The 16,048-nt window shown below is 40.1% G+C and overlaps 1 protein-coding gene across 1 annotated transcript in view; it reads right to left on the reverse strand.

The window, feature by feature from the left end:
• The window catches only part of sclt1 (sodium channel and clathrin linker 1), a 30,428-nt gene that overhangs the window by 2,039 nt on the left and 12,341 nt on the right, over nt 1-16,048 (reverse strand). The window contains exons 10-19 of the mRNA XM_079692331.1: nt 12,220-12,290; nt 11,470-11,560; nt 10,965-11,056; nt 10,287-10,464; nt 10,046-10,144; nt 6,081-6,152; nt 5,887-5,961; nt 5,613-5,755; nt 4,784-4,976; nt 1,119-1,315 (exon numbers count right to left, since the gene is read on the reverse strand). Of these exons, the coding sequence (XP_079548457.1) occupies nt 1,119-1,315; nt 4,784-4,976; nt 5,613-5,755; nt 5,887-5,961; nt 6,081-6,152; nt 10,046-10,144; nt 10,287-10,464; nt 10,965-11,056; nt 11,470-11,560; nt 12,220-12,290 (1,211 nt within the window). The remainder of the gene's footprint in view (nt 1-1,118; nt 1,316-4,783; nt 4,977-5,612; nt 5,756-5,886; nt 5,962-6,080; nt 6,153-10,045; nt 10,145-10,286; nt 10,465-10,964; nt 11,057-11,469; nt 11,561-12,219; nt 12,291-16,048) is intronic.

Here is a 16,048-nt window from a genome sequence, read left to right on the forward strand (position 1 = left end):
GTTCTTTGATCCAGTGTTTGTGATCAAACTGATGAACAGTCCTGGGCAGTATCAGAACAAAGTACTGTATTGCACCTAACAGAGTATTTTAGATATTCTTTATTATATCAAACTGTATCATATAAAGGCATCAGAATAATTTGGCAGCCTGTCAGTTACCCACCAGTTTCCAGTAGACTGCCTATCTTAGCATGCTTCAGTTTGTCTGGTTTCTTTGACGAGACACATTTTTCTGAGCACAATGGATCACATTATCTACACCCTTCTGAGTCACACTGACTGATAATGTTAGAGAAGGGTTTTTTCCCATCTATGTTCCCTTTCAATTTTTTACCAGGAAGCCGGTGTTCTAGGCCTGACATTAGTGACTTTCAATAGTAGCAGCAGGCTGCGTTGAAAAGCAACAGGGAAGGTAGTGGTATACAAAACTGGATAACAGTCTTATCATGTCAGGATATTTTGTCAGAAAGGAAGCAAAATCTAAAATGAATTATTGATTTTGGTTTAGTAGTGTAGTGTCCGTTTACAGGAACTGCGCTATATATTGATGGCATTCAGCTTTCCCATGTATATTGACAATAAAGGTTGTTTTCTTTTGCAGTCTTTTGAACAGAAGTGCTTGCCCTTAGATCCCAGAAATGTTCAAATGTCAAACGTTGTTGATACTTAAGCACAGCATGATGTTCCTTAAGGTCTTGTTGTCTTACTGTAGTATTTTAGAGGGATATTTGACAATGCATGTTATTAATTCTCTAACTGATTTTTTTTTTACAATTATGACCAAAATCTGTGTAACTAATTGTATCAAACCAAAACACAATGTTTCATTGCAGGTTCTTGACTAGAACAACCGTTCCTCTCTGGATATACCTTGACTTCAAAATACTAATGTTGGTTTATAAAGCACTGTATGGTTTCAGGCCAAAATACATTTCTGATCTTCAGCAACATTATGTACCATCCAGAACGCTCAGGTTGTCTGGGAAGGATCCGCTTTCTGTCCCTAGACGCAAAACCAGATATGGAGAAGCAGCGTCCAGTTTTAACGCTCCGTACATCTGGGGAAAACGACCAGAAAACTGTGCATTGCTTTACATCAATTGTAACAAAGTCCTTACTTGAAGCCTGTCATTTTAGTCTCGAAGGCCTGAACGAGGTTCTTGGCCTCCTCCTTCCAGCGCTGGGTGCTTTTCTGCTGAGCCGCGAGGAGGCGCGTCAGGTCAGCGCAGGAGCTCCGGCTGCTATCTTCCAGCTCCTGCACGCGTGCGTCCAATCCCTGCTCCTTCAGGCTGTACTCCTGCTCCATCTGTGCCAGCTGGGGAGGGGGGGGGCAGCAGAGACACACAACTAGTTGTCAACTGCCATAGAGCTTGAAATAACTCATAATATAAAATAATATAATGAAATGGCTATCAGAAAGACTAGCAAACTGTAGGCATTGAGTTATAAAATATGTGGCCATTTGCCAGAAAGTGATTGTCTAATTGAAATTATAGGAGTTGAATTAAGGGCATTGTAAGATCTAGGGGTTTTAAAACTTGAACAATACTCAAAACTACGGATATATCTGCTTCTACCACATTCATTTTCTTTTAGCCATGATGCTTGATGGATGTCAATGTTGGTCCAGATTGAAATATGCAAAACTAGACTGACGGACGTGGACATTTTTCCCATACAGTCACCTTCTTGAGAGGATAAACCCTATTGACTGACATGATCTTCTGAATATCCTGTAGCACAACTCGTGGAATAATATTCTCAGTTATCCAGCAAAAATCTATATTAGGCGTGTTTAGAATATTTGGACTGATTGCCATTTTTTACGGCCATTCATGTTCCCCAGAGGATAAATGCTATTGACGTATGTGGTCCTCTGAATTATCCTGTGGCACCAACAGCAGGTAAATATGTTCACTTATCCTATAAAAATATATATATTTGAAATATTTACAGTTTTCACTCGCAGTCAGACAGCCCTTTCCAACAGCCTCCCAGAACCCTAGATTTGCTTCTACATTGTCTCTAGCGGTTCGTTTTTGTTGTTTGATGGTGAGACATTGGTCCCCTTAAAGCCCAAAGTCACACAATAAAAAAAGAACTGTTGTTTGGCAATGGAGTCTGGTGGCTTTGAAGGGAGCCCCAATACGTTTCCTGTCATATAATTCTGCAGACAGCATGGTAAAGCAGTGAAGTATAGCATACTCTAAAAATGATAGATTATTTTGTGCTGGCTCTCTCTTTTAGTTTGCTGCTGCCTTGTGTGTGGGAGGAAAATGACAAGTGCTTTACTGTAGAAGACTTACACCTTTTTTAACTTATTGTGAGTGTCTGAAGTTCACCATATTACACATTGAAGACTTTCAGTCTGTTTTCATTCTGTTTCTAGCAAGTACCCTTCTTCAAGCACTTTATTGAAGAGCCATAGTATATCGCTGGTATTCCCCAAAGCAGGCTCCGTCCTTCACTCCGCTTATGTCCCTTCCATTCGCTTCCTACTTCTTACATCCTCTATGTTCATCAATCCAATGGGCTAGCACTATTTTTGACTTATTGCCCTGCAGATTTATTTCATAACTTTTCTGGTTTTCTTTACCAAAAAACCTAGCTTGACTCGTATTTATCTTTCATAAGTGTGAAGGCTGAAATTACAAGCACAATTTAAAAAAACATGTTTTAAGAATGTTATTGCGTTAATCTCTATAGTCCATGATTAATAGTGTTTAATGGCATGTTTTAACAGTAACATTTCACTTGTATTCGTGGGGGGGGGATAAAACAAACACACGTCTGGTGTTGTAATAGAACAAATGTATTAGAAATTGGTAATATAAATTAGAGGGTATCTTTTACTTCTGAAGTATTGGCATGAAGTCCTAACAGTTCTTGACAATTAGATACCTTAGCCTCTTGGAATTCCCTATCCTTTCTTCCCTGCAATCAACAATAGACTGGGCCAGCATGGGTTTACAAGTCTGGATCTTGGAGAACAACTAACGGCCCGTCCACATGGCGGCGTGCGTTGAAGCTTCAACGCAGCTTCCAATTCACTTTGAATGGGGTGACGTCACGCTTTGCCGAACAGCATTGTGGTTCCGTCGCAGCGCTTTGCCTCGGTTGCCTTTGGTGTCACACATTTTTTCAGGGCGCAAAGGCCACATGCCAGGGCACAAAGGCCATTGAGGGAAACATTTGGATTTGGAGCTTACAAATAAATAACTTAACTTTTCGATAAGAAAAACACACAAATGACATGGCAAACAAATCACTGTTTTAATATCAATAATGTCAAACATTATATCATCATATAGGCCTATGCCTCCTTAGTATTACCGTATATAAAATAAAATACTTTGAATAATACAAACAAAATATATTCAATTTCAGAGCAGAAGAAACAGCCTTCAAGGGTCAAACTCTGCACATACAGGTACATCATTCAGCAGTGCACAGTGAAGTGTGTGTGGTGTGTGTGTGTGTGTGTGTGTGTGTGTGTGTGTGTGTGTGTGTGTGTGTGTGTGTGTGTGTGTGTGTGTGTGTGTGTGTGTGTGTGTGTGTGTGTGTGTGTGTGTGTGTGTGTGTGTGTACGAGAGTCTCTTTAATCAACTCCTCACAGAGCTCTGGTCAGAAACTGGACAAAAGTTAAACATGTGCAAACCACAGCCTGTCATGGCAAATACAATCGCTGCTTTAATTCTGTCTTTAGGACGTTGTTGTGAGTTTGGACGGAGTTTGTTAATTCATGTTTTTTACTAACCGGTATCAGTATGTAGTTACTTCAGCATCATTTTGAAACGTGTATTACAATTCAATCACTGTAAAATAGGTTAATTTTGTCGTAGTTGGTTTCCACCACAGTATTTACATTGACATAAGCCCCGCCCCCTATCCAGCGCGTCCTGTTTGAATGACAGGAGTAAACACAGCTGACAGCCGCGGTGAATCTCCAGCGGTTAGAGCAATGAGAAATATTCGCATCGCGTCCGTTGTGAACGCAGCATAATGCAGTTCAGAAAACACTGTTCTGACGGCCCGTCTACACTACAGGCATCGAAAAATGCTTTCAACGCTTCGCCCATTCACTTGAATGGGGTGACGTAGCAGATTTGTAATCTTCGCCGAACTGCATTGTGGGGAGCATGGCATGGCTTTGCAAGCATCACGGCCATCTATCGGCATCAAAAGTTGAACAATGTTCAACTTTTGAGGCTCGATGCTTGGCATCAGCCAATCAAATTCCGTTTATGCAAATCCCGCCAGTGCAAGCGCAGCCAATCAAACCGCGTGCAAGCTGGGAGAGCCAGACCGCAGTTTATTTCCTCATATTCCAAACAAGATATTACGGTAGCAAATCACCCGGTTCTTTACGACCAGAACTATTTACCGGGATACAAACCGGAGGAACCAGGCATGGAGGGAGGTGGCAGAGACAGTGGGTGAAACTGGTAGGTTTTTCGCCTGTTTGGAGAGTTTATATCCAGTGCCGTAACGCTTTTAAAGCAACTTCGAGATTTTAGCAGTGTGAGGGGCACACAGGCCATGGTGCCCGTAGGACGTACAATTATTTGTGTGGCATAACGGCCAGACCGAGGGGCTACGACGGCCATGGCCGTCATGGCCGCCGTGAAAATCATAGCCTGACGCTGCGTAAGAGTCTCTTAAAAGTTTTTGAAGGAAGTTGCTTGAACTCCAGAGCATTTCTGTTTATAATATATATAATTAACCTTTATATCGTTTGTTGATTTTCTCTTCTACATACCGTGGTCCTTCACAATAAGTGTACCTGTTGTTTGGCCTTCTTTTGGACCAGCATGGTAGCCTTGCGCAGCTCATCCATGTCTTTTTGGAGCTGCAAGTTCTCTCTCTGCAGTTGCAGCCGTTCCTCGCTGACGCCGACACAGTCGTCCCGGGCCGAAACCAGAGAGCTCTGCAGGCGCTGCACTTCCTCCTGACACCGCGAGATCTCCTCACTGTAGCTGCATACAGGGCAAGAGGTCACAGATCAATCAATCAATCACATTTGATTTATATAGCTTAATATCACACATTTCCCTCAGGGGGGCTTTACAGCTTAGGACACCCACTCGAAACGGGTCCGCGACACACTTTTGGGTCGCTACCCACCAGTTGAGAATCACTGCTCTAAGGGTTACAACAGGTAAACATGTCACAATAGAGTGCCGCAGTGACGCGTCCTAAAACCCGGAAGTAAGCTGCGCATGGGCTCCTTCGAAAAAAAAACAATGCAATTTCTCCGTAGGATTTTGGAAAATAGCTGGAAATAAGGTCTGTGGTTCACGCACATTTAAGAGACAGATCACGTTTTGTTCAGTCGGATAATCTCCACATGTCTACCCTACTTTGATCATTTTCGAATCATAAATCTAATCGATAGATTTATGATCGACAAATGTCGTGTGTAGGGATTAAAACAGTTAATTATATAAAAGGATGGATTCAGAAGGATGTCAAAAATATTCCAGGTGTTGCCAGAACATTTTAAAAAGAAAATAGCGCTTTATAAAACCATCATATTGGCAGTAGATGGAGCCACATGGGCAGCTGAACACCCCAGGATGTGAGAAGGAATATCAGTGGAGAGTTAAACTTACTCCATCTCCATCTTTTTTAGTCTGTTTTTGGTGCTCTGCAGAGTGAGACTCATGTCTTCCTTCATCCTCTCTGCATCTAGACACCTCTGGTGAAGAGCGTCAATCTTCCTGAACTCTGGTTCTGCGCGCCCCTCTTTGTACACCTGAAACAAAAACACAGCAGGCAGCATTAGAAGAAGCGATAGCCTCGCCTCAAGTCATTTTTAAAACCATGTTATCCGCACTCTAGCTAGCTCTAGCAGCTTTTTTCCTGCTGTTCCACCGAGACAGATACCTTCTCCAGCTCCTCTTCTACAGCTTTCCTCTCTCGTAGGGACCTTTCAATCTGAGACTCTTTATCTGCACACTCCTACAGAGAGGTGAAAAGAGAGTAGAAGACTCAGAATGATAAAAAAAAAAAACCTGGTGAAGACTGAAAAAAGGATTTAGTGTAATGTTGAAAGAGATTTGTCCTTAATAGGCCCTTACAAGCTGCAGCGCAGACAGCTCCTCAGCCATACGGTGGATTTGGACGTTGCACTGCTTGCGCACATTATCCACCTGTAAGAGATAAAGGCACATAGTTCCAAAATGTGAAATGACTGCTGGGATCTGGAAAGTGCTGTCACTTTATTCCAGATAGACAATTCATTTTTACCTCCAATGTTCCAAGCAAGCATGTGCCTTTATTACCAAAGGAAGAAAAAACAGACTGATAAAGGAAGGGACAATAATGTGTGAAAAATGGTGTAAATACTTCAGAAAGAGTAAGTCAAATTGAAGTAGAGAGAATGTCAAAGGATATATGAAAAAATTAATAAGTCAAAGTGGAAATAATCTAGCATGAACCTCGGAAGGCATGAATTGACTTAAATTCACCATAAAAATGACTGAAAAATAGAGGGACAAAGGTCTAAAAGAGTAGATAAATAATAGAATATATATATAATATTTCTAAGAACGTGAAAGAATACAAATTAGTTAACATGAGCCACCACCTATGGTTTATTTAATTACATGTCATTTCCTTATGTGTAAGACGTTATATAAGCTGTGGGTTGTCGTGTATGCTCTCCATGTCATCTCAATGTCCCTCTATGGTTCAGACCGTAGACACTACACATCGTCCCTTCTCACTTTGTCCACAATTATATTTAATGAGGCCCTATTATGCTTTTTAGGGGGGTTTTAACCCAAACAATAATACATCTCAACACGGGGTGATCCAAATCATGCTCAGCATAATAAAATAACAATAACAAATGCTTAATGTATCATCCTAATATATTATAAATAATATAAATTAGCTAAATAGCTTCAACACCACAAATATAAACAGTGCTCAATAACAGTACTAGTGGTCAAGACTACACAATATAAGCTTTAGATGAACAGTCTGAACCTGTATTTCCAGAAATGTCCACCCTCACCCATGCATTCAACTCTGCTAAATGGTCAATTTAATGCATTCATTTAGCACCTGTCCAGTCTTTGCGAACCCCAATGCTTCTTCATACACTCATTGACACACATTCATAGAGAGGGAGCCATACAAGGTGCTACCTGCTCAGAGAGACTAACATTCACATACACTCATACAACATTAGCCATCTGGACTTATTTGGGGTCAGGTGTCCTGCACAAGGATACATTAACATGTTGACAGCAGGGGCTGCGGATCCAATGACTGGCTTTCCGATTGGTGGAAAAAAGCTCCACTTGCTGACTCTCAGGTAAGTCTGACATCGTAAGCAGCTTTAGTGTTAATTCTCCATTACACTTTCATTTTCTTAAAACTTCAGGTTAAGATGAGTTGGAGAGGAGATTGCAAACCCCCCACAACATAGGTGTAATTCTCAAAAGTGAAGCAAATTATCAGTTACTCTATAAATAACATTTTCTTTTGTAAAAATGGAATTCAGAGAACAAGATGACAGCCGCAGTTTGCCGCCCTACCAGGGCCTCATTAACAGGATTAAACAGTTTAAGGACTTGATGGTGAAGACTCATTAATTACATCAGTATGGGGTCGAGCCGCCGTGTTAGGCTAATTATATATCAAATATTCTGTGGTTTCTGTTGTTTATTCAGGGATTAGTCTCTTTCAGAATTTAAGTATAGAGTTAACACCAAGTATCTTGACAACAGTGAGTACTTTTGACTAATGATGGGACATCATCAGTCTGTTAAAGGCAGCAGATTGTAGTTGCAAACAGTAACGGCTCCTACACACGGCGGCGTGTAGGAACCAACAACCACCACATGAATCTCCCGCCCCAGAAACACAAGCACGCGGTTTGATTGGCTAGAGCTTGCACTGGCATATGATTCGATTGGCTGACGCCTCCGTCGAGGCGGCAAAAGTAGAACATTACTCTACTTTTGCAGCGTGCACCGTGAGAGAAGCTACGCTTTGCTCCCACAATGCAGTTTGGCGAATCGTGACGTAACCCCATTCAAAGTGAATGGGCAGAAGCGTTGAAGCGGCAACGCACGCTGCTGCGTGTAGGGGCCGTGAATGACATGTAGGACATTTGGTCAAATAAGCCAAAAGAGGGGTGCAGTGACCCGGAAGTTAGCCTAGCAATGGCTCCCTTGACTAAAAGCAAACGGAAGTTTTCCATTGGATTTTGGAATATTGCATGTCATAAGATCTTTGGCAAACACACGTCACCACCGCTAAGCTAAAGACAGCTAATGTTTTGCATGATGACGTTAAGTAGTCCATTTAGCCACTTGTTAGCTACTTTGCTCATTTTCAGGTTCATATTTGTATGTTGTGCCTCTACTGTGACATGTCTCCATGCTTTAAGGTTATAAATGTTCTTTATTTTCCTCATACTTCCTGTGCTGCAGCTCCTCTTTTCACCCTCTGTCTGAAACCAGAGCCCAGTCTGCTCTGATTGGTTAGCTGGCCGACTCTGTTGTGATTGATCGACCGTTTAGAGATGTTTTGGAAATGTTCCACTCCTTAACCTATCATGTCCAATGTGTTGGAGCGATAGGCAATATAAGTTACGTAGTGATGTCACTATGTTACAGAGGTAACAAAGGAATTTGATCGAGGCGTTTCATGCAGGGGGGGGGGGGGGAGTGTGTGGGAGAGAAACTCCCTCTTGAGGAATCCTTGGATTTTAGCCTTTGCAGACCATTTACATGCACAGGAACCTATATAAAACACACTAAAGGAGAGCCCCAGAAAACATAATAGTGCCTCTTCAAGTTGAATGTATAGGGCTTTGCACTGTTTTGGGACCATGTTGGAAATTAAACCTTAACATCATCTATTACATCAATTGATAATCGGTAGTTAAAACCCTCTGGAGTCGGTGGGCGTAATTTACATAAATTAATCATATATTTTTGATTACAAGGAGTAGAAATATGATTCAGACATCCGCGGAATCGCTGAAAGTGTAGCTTTCCAGCGGTATCTCCTGTGAGACTGTAACCAGGGCACAGCATCCAATATGGCCGCTCAAAGCAGCTTGACTTTACACTGTGTGGGATTGGTGGATTCGTGTGTCCGTCAAGGAAATCTCGGCCGGCAGCCATCATGGTCTGAAATGACCAATGGACATCGAGAAATCACTAAGGACCTACCCACCAAGTAAAGCAGCTAGCAGCAGTGAAGATAGAGCCTCAGAACCTGAAGTCTTCGACTCTTCTGAAGAATAAGAATACAATGACAACAACAAAGATCCATTTGGACATGGGTAAGAGTAAATATTACAGTAATAATGTACTGGCAATGTGTGGGGAATACCGCGAAAAGTAACAATAGGTTTATTGATATATTTTTTATCGATAGTCATGAACTTTTTCTTGGAACAAAATAGACTCTCCATTAGCAAACGTTTACTCTGTGTTAACGTTATTTTGGTGTGTAAAAGTGAGATTACATATGTAGATGATTAAATTAATTATTTATTCGTCCCACAACGGAGACATTTACAGTGGCTATAGACATGTTTTTGCCATCGATTATTGTATCATACTGTTCTGTACAGATGAGGCTGCCATAGATTTCTTTATATGTGTGCCTGTGATTATTTTATCATAATGTTCTGTACAGATGAGACTTTGTCATAGATTTATTTATGTGTGCCTGTGATTATTTTACTGTCCTTTACAGATGAGACTTTGTAATCAGATGTAGCACAAAACAATTCGATCACATGAGTAAATTTGTGTTTTCACAAGAGTTTTGACGATTTTCCGAAAATCGGATGTCAAATGTTAAGCTTTTGAGCTACTTATCTTATCACACAGTGTTCTAAGGTGGGTAATGTGCATATATAGCAATACCAGAGATTGTCCTGACCATTTTGATATTAACACATGGGGTGCCATGTTAGAAGAAATACATTTAAAAGGTGATTTAAGAAAACATCTAAAAATCGAGAAAATACCCTTAGACTCCAGAGGGTTAAAGCAATGAATCTCTAACACACCTCTTTCCTTGTGCGTACTGCAGCATCATGGATTAACTGTTTGATGGCCTCCTTTGTCTTCTCCAGCTCATCTTTTTTCTGTTTCTCTCTTAACAGGACCTGACAGGAGAAGGTGAAGAAACACTTTCAGTCAGCAGGAGATGCATTGTCAGAGTATCTTGCAGCTCAACAGATTTTGAGGGAGGTTCAGCCAAAGAAAAAGACAACAGAAGAAGGGATGGTTACAGAAAGGGAGGGTCACCTGTTCCCTTTGCAATGTAGCCTCCTCAGCCACCTGAACACTCTCTCTAACTTTGGCCAGGGCTTCGTACTTCTCCTCTTCCAGGGTGCTGCAGCGATTTTGAAGTTCCCCCACCTTTCTCTCCCACACAGTTTGATCCCTGCGAACCGCCTCAGCCTCCTGGGTGGCAGCTTGTAGTCTGGAAGAAAGTAGAAAAGTTAGAGAAAGGTAAGTACAAGCAGGGGGGAAGACAGGAATTGCTGCATGGCTCTTCAATACTGTCGTTTGGACTGATTCCGAAATGCTTCGATTTGATGAAGAATGTGGTGTGTCTAGAGAACTGTAAAACACTTCTAGAATGAAGATTTTATGCAATTGTGTCACTAGTTTCACAAAGCTGCAATACAACGGTTTCATCGAGTGATTTTTGTCAATTTTGTATTGAAAGAACGTCGGAAAATGCTGATTTTAAATAAGTGAGTTTTCCTGCTTTTCTCTTTTTTTGCATCATTTTTAAAATATTTAAGTTATAAACTGACAAAGACATTTGAAGACATTCCTTTGGAACTTAAGAAAGTGGGATGGACATTTTTATAAAAAAAAGAAAATTGCAATAGAAAATATAATGCGCATTCCACTTCCTCAAACATATGTTCTGTATTTTTCCAGAAAACAAAAAGCAGCAGATGTTTTCCTCACCTGGCCTCCAGCTGGCTCAGGGCTGCCTGAAGCTGCTGGAGCCGCCTGTCTGCTGCGTCCTCTCGACCCTGAGCCTCTGCCACATCTTCCTCCTAAATGTATACACATAAAAACACATACATTTTTTTCTCAATTACCCGGAACAATTCTTTGACAAATGTGTTTTGGAGGATATTGGTAAAAGGTGGCCACAATATCCTAAAAGTGATGCCCGAATGCAAAAAACAACATAAAATCAGATAAATGTTCTAATAAGTCTGAAACAAAAGCAACTGCTGTTTCAATTGAATTCATATCACTGCATACTAAAGCTAGGTTCAGTCAACAGCTAGAGAAACTAAGTGAACCATTAAGTGCCATTACTTGGAATAGATTACAGTTACAAAAATTTGATTAAACACAAAAAATGACATTGTTTTAAAGATTTTACAAACTTTTTAGGTGCTTAACAACTCTGGAAATGCTGAATATATTGATATTCTGTGCATGTTTCATCTCCTCTCACCCGTCTCTGCATTTGGTCCTGGAAACTCTGCAGCACTTTGGTCATCTCATCCACTTTGGCTGTGGCCGTCCTCAACTCAGCCTTGGACTGCCTACACCGGCATGAAAGAGAGACAGAAACAGTTAAAGCACCAAGACAACCTGACGGCCATCTTGAATTTATAGTCTCCTTATTTGGTTATTAAAACATTGTTGACATTTAAGAAAATGCACTGTTTTTGGATGCGACAAATTATATATTGCAACATGTTAACTTCTGAGCTTCTGTTCACAGATGGATTTAGTTTGCTTTTTAACAGAGAGTCATAATGCTAAGCTAAGTTAACAGGCTGCTGACTATAGCTTCAAGCGTATTTTATAAACATTTCAAACTATTCCTTTAAATTAGACGCTTAACCAAAACGAAAATAAACAGTAAGTACAGCTGCAACGATTGTTTGGTTGAAATAAAAAAGACCACCAATTGTTTTTGCAAAAATCAATTAATAGTTCATATTCGACGCAACCTTGGACTTTGATAAACTGGGATGAATATTTCTATGTTTGACGAAAGCCTTTTATGTAAAAAATAAACGATAACAAATCGTGCAGATTTAACTTTTCTGTAAGAACATGGCTTTGAGCCATGGGTAAGACTGCTTCAAGGCCAAGTAATGTTGAATCCTGCATCAATTTGCTTTTCCTATAGTAACAATACCCTACTTCTGAGAGAATGTGTCAGCCATGTTGAATCTCTGATGTATTTGGTTACCTGTGTTGGCTGTGTAGATCCTCCATCTCTGTGCTCTGCTCCGTCACAGTCTTCAGAAACTGTTGGTTGGTCTGTGTGTGGCAAGAGAGACAAGACTGCCATTTGTGTGGCATGACTCCAAACACACACACCCCAACTTTATCCCAAAACTAACTTTCTCCTTTATCTCACAATTGTTTATGTCCTTTTAGAACACACCCTAAGGAGACCCTGTCGGTCATTCATGGCTCACAAAGGATCCACACATAGGGACTGAGGGGAAAAAAGGCTGATGGTTCCAGAAGTCAGAGAAGGGAAGCCCAAGGCATACCCTCATTAAAAATGCATCAGAGGGATATAGTATTCCCCTCTCCTCACACATTGGTTTGTGTCCAAGGTAAACACCAGGAACACATGTGTGAGGGTATCGGTTTGTGTGTAAATAAAGAAACTCAAGCAACACTAAGCCTGTCAGATAACTACTGCAAAAGAGAGCCTTATAGTTTGACGCCGAGTGTATTTTCAGGTTCATATTTGTATTTTGTGCCTCTACTGTGACATGTTTACATGCTTTAATGTTCAAGAAGGTCTTTAATTTTCTCAAACCACCTGTGCTGCAGCACCTCTTTTCATCCTCTGTCTGAAACCAGAGCCCAGTCTGCTCTGATTGGTTAGCTGGCCAGCTCTGTTATGATTGGTCAACCACCTAGAGATGCGCTAGCCAATAGAAGCCAATTGTTACATAGAGATGACACTATGTTATAATAATAATAATAATAATAATAGCAATACATTCAATTATATAGTGCTTTTCTACAGCTCAAAGACGCTTTACAGTATGAGGGAGGGAAGACAAACAAGGACCGGCAAAAACAAAAATTATAAATTAAAATAAAATAAACAGAAAAGGCAGTCAAGTTGATTGAGAGGGGGGAGCTGGGCTAATGGGTAGACAGAGTTGAAGAGATGGGTTTTGAGCAAGCGGCAAACTCTGGGGAGTAGCCGGGACGCCAATACGGAGGTGCTACACACTGCAGTTCATATATTAGGCGATGGCTGCAGAAAGGAGCAATTTCCTTAGACCCATGTTAAAATGCCCAACTTTACAGTAGAAAAAAACATGTTTCTACCCCTGGGTCCATACATTTTATTATCGATATAGTTAGATTCCACCTTCATAATTATGGATCTATGAGTGAATTGTTTTCTAACACAACCGTTTTATTTATATTAGGTCTTGAAGTTTTTGCATAAATTAGGGCGTGGTCACATTGAGTGACGGCTCTGTGAAGCGACTGCTGCTGCTAGCTTCTTGTCTCTCTGCTACCTGGCTGCTCCGTGAAGCTAGCTACAGGGACTCTGCCTGCTCAGTTCATCCAGGAAACACAACTTGAAGCCGGCCGTGGTTGTTTGTTCTTCATGCTTATATATCGGGCTATTGTGACTCGCTCTGCGGTTAAAACAGAGGGTGCATTAATGCGGTTTTGCGGTAAGTGAAATTCGAGTGCTTTATTTATGTGTTAATGATTTTAATCAGCTACGTAATGAATGTTAAGGCTTGGGTTAGCGTGTAAGCTACATCGGTGCTAACGATGCTAATCGTAGCCTGCAAGTTAAAATCATAGACTGTATATATAAAGGTCAAAACGAAATAGACAAGTGTTAAGCGTTATGTGGGATAATACTGTAGAACAAACGGCTTCTGTTTGAGGTTGATAAAATAAGGTCATCCTTGTAACTTAGAGAGATATTTTATTATGTAGGTAGGAACTGTATGCATCGCTAAGGTTAATTTAAATTGGCTATGCTCAAGTATGTAGACAAGCTAATGTCGAAGTAGTGTATGTGAAATCAACCTCACAATAAGATGTGTGTATATTACAATTATTAATGTCATATTTCAAGATGATTACTTAGATATTACAATATGGTTGGTTGAGCTGGAGTTCATTATTGAGCATACACGTTAACGTCACAGTCATCTAAAGAACGAACCCAAACCTTGTTGTTTTTATTAATTGCATTACATAAACAGTAAGCATTGGTAACACAACTTCCAAAGTTACAGTAGAATAAAAAGGACCCTGACTCGGACAATACACAATCCAACATGTTCAACAGAAGATAATCAGTTATATTGTTTGTACACATATATCTGTTTGTTTAAGGTGTCCAGGTGATGCAGACAGGCTGGACCAGAGAGTGAGAGACATAACTGGACTCCTCACAGCAGTGAACTTCAGCACAGGTATAAAGACTCTATTTTTCATACTGTATAAAGAATCAAGAAAGATATTGGTTTAAATGAATGAAGTATTGACTTTAATACACTGATATACATTCCATTAAATAATACTAGATCACCTACACATCAGTTAAGTTGAGGGTTTTTTCCATGCAAAAAGTTACATTTAGATGTTAACAAGCAATATGATTTTGTCAGCTTTCTAATGTAATGTATTGAAGGCAAAGATATTTAACACAGTGAGAACTGCTACTATTTATCTCTCAATATTGTCTAAAAAAACGTGGTAAAAGTTATTCTTTCAGTGAGACAACAGAGCAAGCTTCTACAGTTGCACTACGTTTTGATAACAGTTAAATATTATTTTGATAATAACATACATTTCAATGTTGATGAACTTCATACTGTTCAGTCATAATCTGATTGTCTTTGTAGCTCACTGTTGAAATAAAAAAAAAAACATTACAATTACAAAATAATTATATCTACAGCCCCTAAACACACAAACACACCGCTTTCATAAATAACACACTTGTTCTGCAATAATATGTTTTATGTTTCCTGTTATTTTTGTTAGGAAAGGACATGCCTGAAAAACACGACATGTTCTCCTTCTCTGAGGGTCAAGACGAACATCCAAGAGGAACATTAAAAGCTGATGTTATGAGATTTTAAGACCAGTACACTAAGAAACTACTTTTATTGTAAAAACAGTCAGCTGATCGAATGCACCTATTTCCACATCTACACTCCATCAGCTGATTATTGGTATTTGCCTCGCTTTATGAGCTTCACATCACTTGTGCCTTGTACCGCAGAGTTTGCAATGTCACAAATAAATGGGGCAAATCTTCAGTCAGATGTGAATGTGTAATCTAACATTTTCCGTAAGAACAATGGACAAAAGGAGTGCAAATACAATTTATTGAGATGTGAACCAAAAGTTAATCAAACATGTTTTAAATAAAAAGCACATATGGACAGAAGGTGTAAAACTATTAAATGTATAAGTAAACACATTTAGTCAAATAAAGTGACAGACTAGGCCTGTGCAGTTGGTATCAGCTTTGCCCAGCATGGGCTCCTCCATCAGGCCTGGTCCTCCTCGCAGAGGAAAGACCCTCAGTCCTCTCCGGGCCAAACAAACAGACAGGACGTCCATCACACGGAGGTTTCTCCCTGAAGTCTCTGCAGCTTTCTGGACACCACACGGTCTCAATATCCGTCCACACTGAATCTGAGAGGGGGAAAAGGAAAATAATAAATGCTTTAGACAATAAGAAACATAAAGTTGACTGTTGAGTTGCTCAGTTTTTTTAGATTGTCGATACTATTGCTTTATAACTAATATATCAGGTTAAGAGGCACATTCAAATAAAGATTGGTCTTTAAATACATGTTGTCTTTTCAATTGTTTGTCTAAAGTCAAGGATCTAGAACTGGTACTTAGTTTTAATGATACAGTCTGGTTATTATGCTGTTTGGAGGAGGCCTCACAGGTAAGAGCACTAACTAGCTACCATCACATGTACCTTAGCTTGACTTAAATGTATTAAACGTATAGTTAAGTGATATCAAAATATAAATAACTAATGTCATGCAAAC

The sequence above is a fragment of the Notothenia rossii genome (genome assembly GCF_949606895.1).
Source record: "Notothenia rossii genome assembly, chromosome: 1".
Lineage (NCBI taxonomy): Eukaryota > Metazoa > Chordata > Actinopteri > Perciformes > Nototheniidae > Notothenia > Notothenia rossii.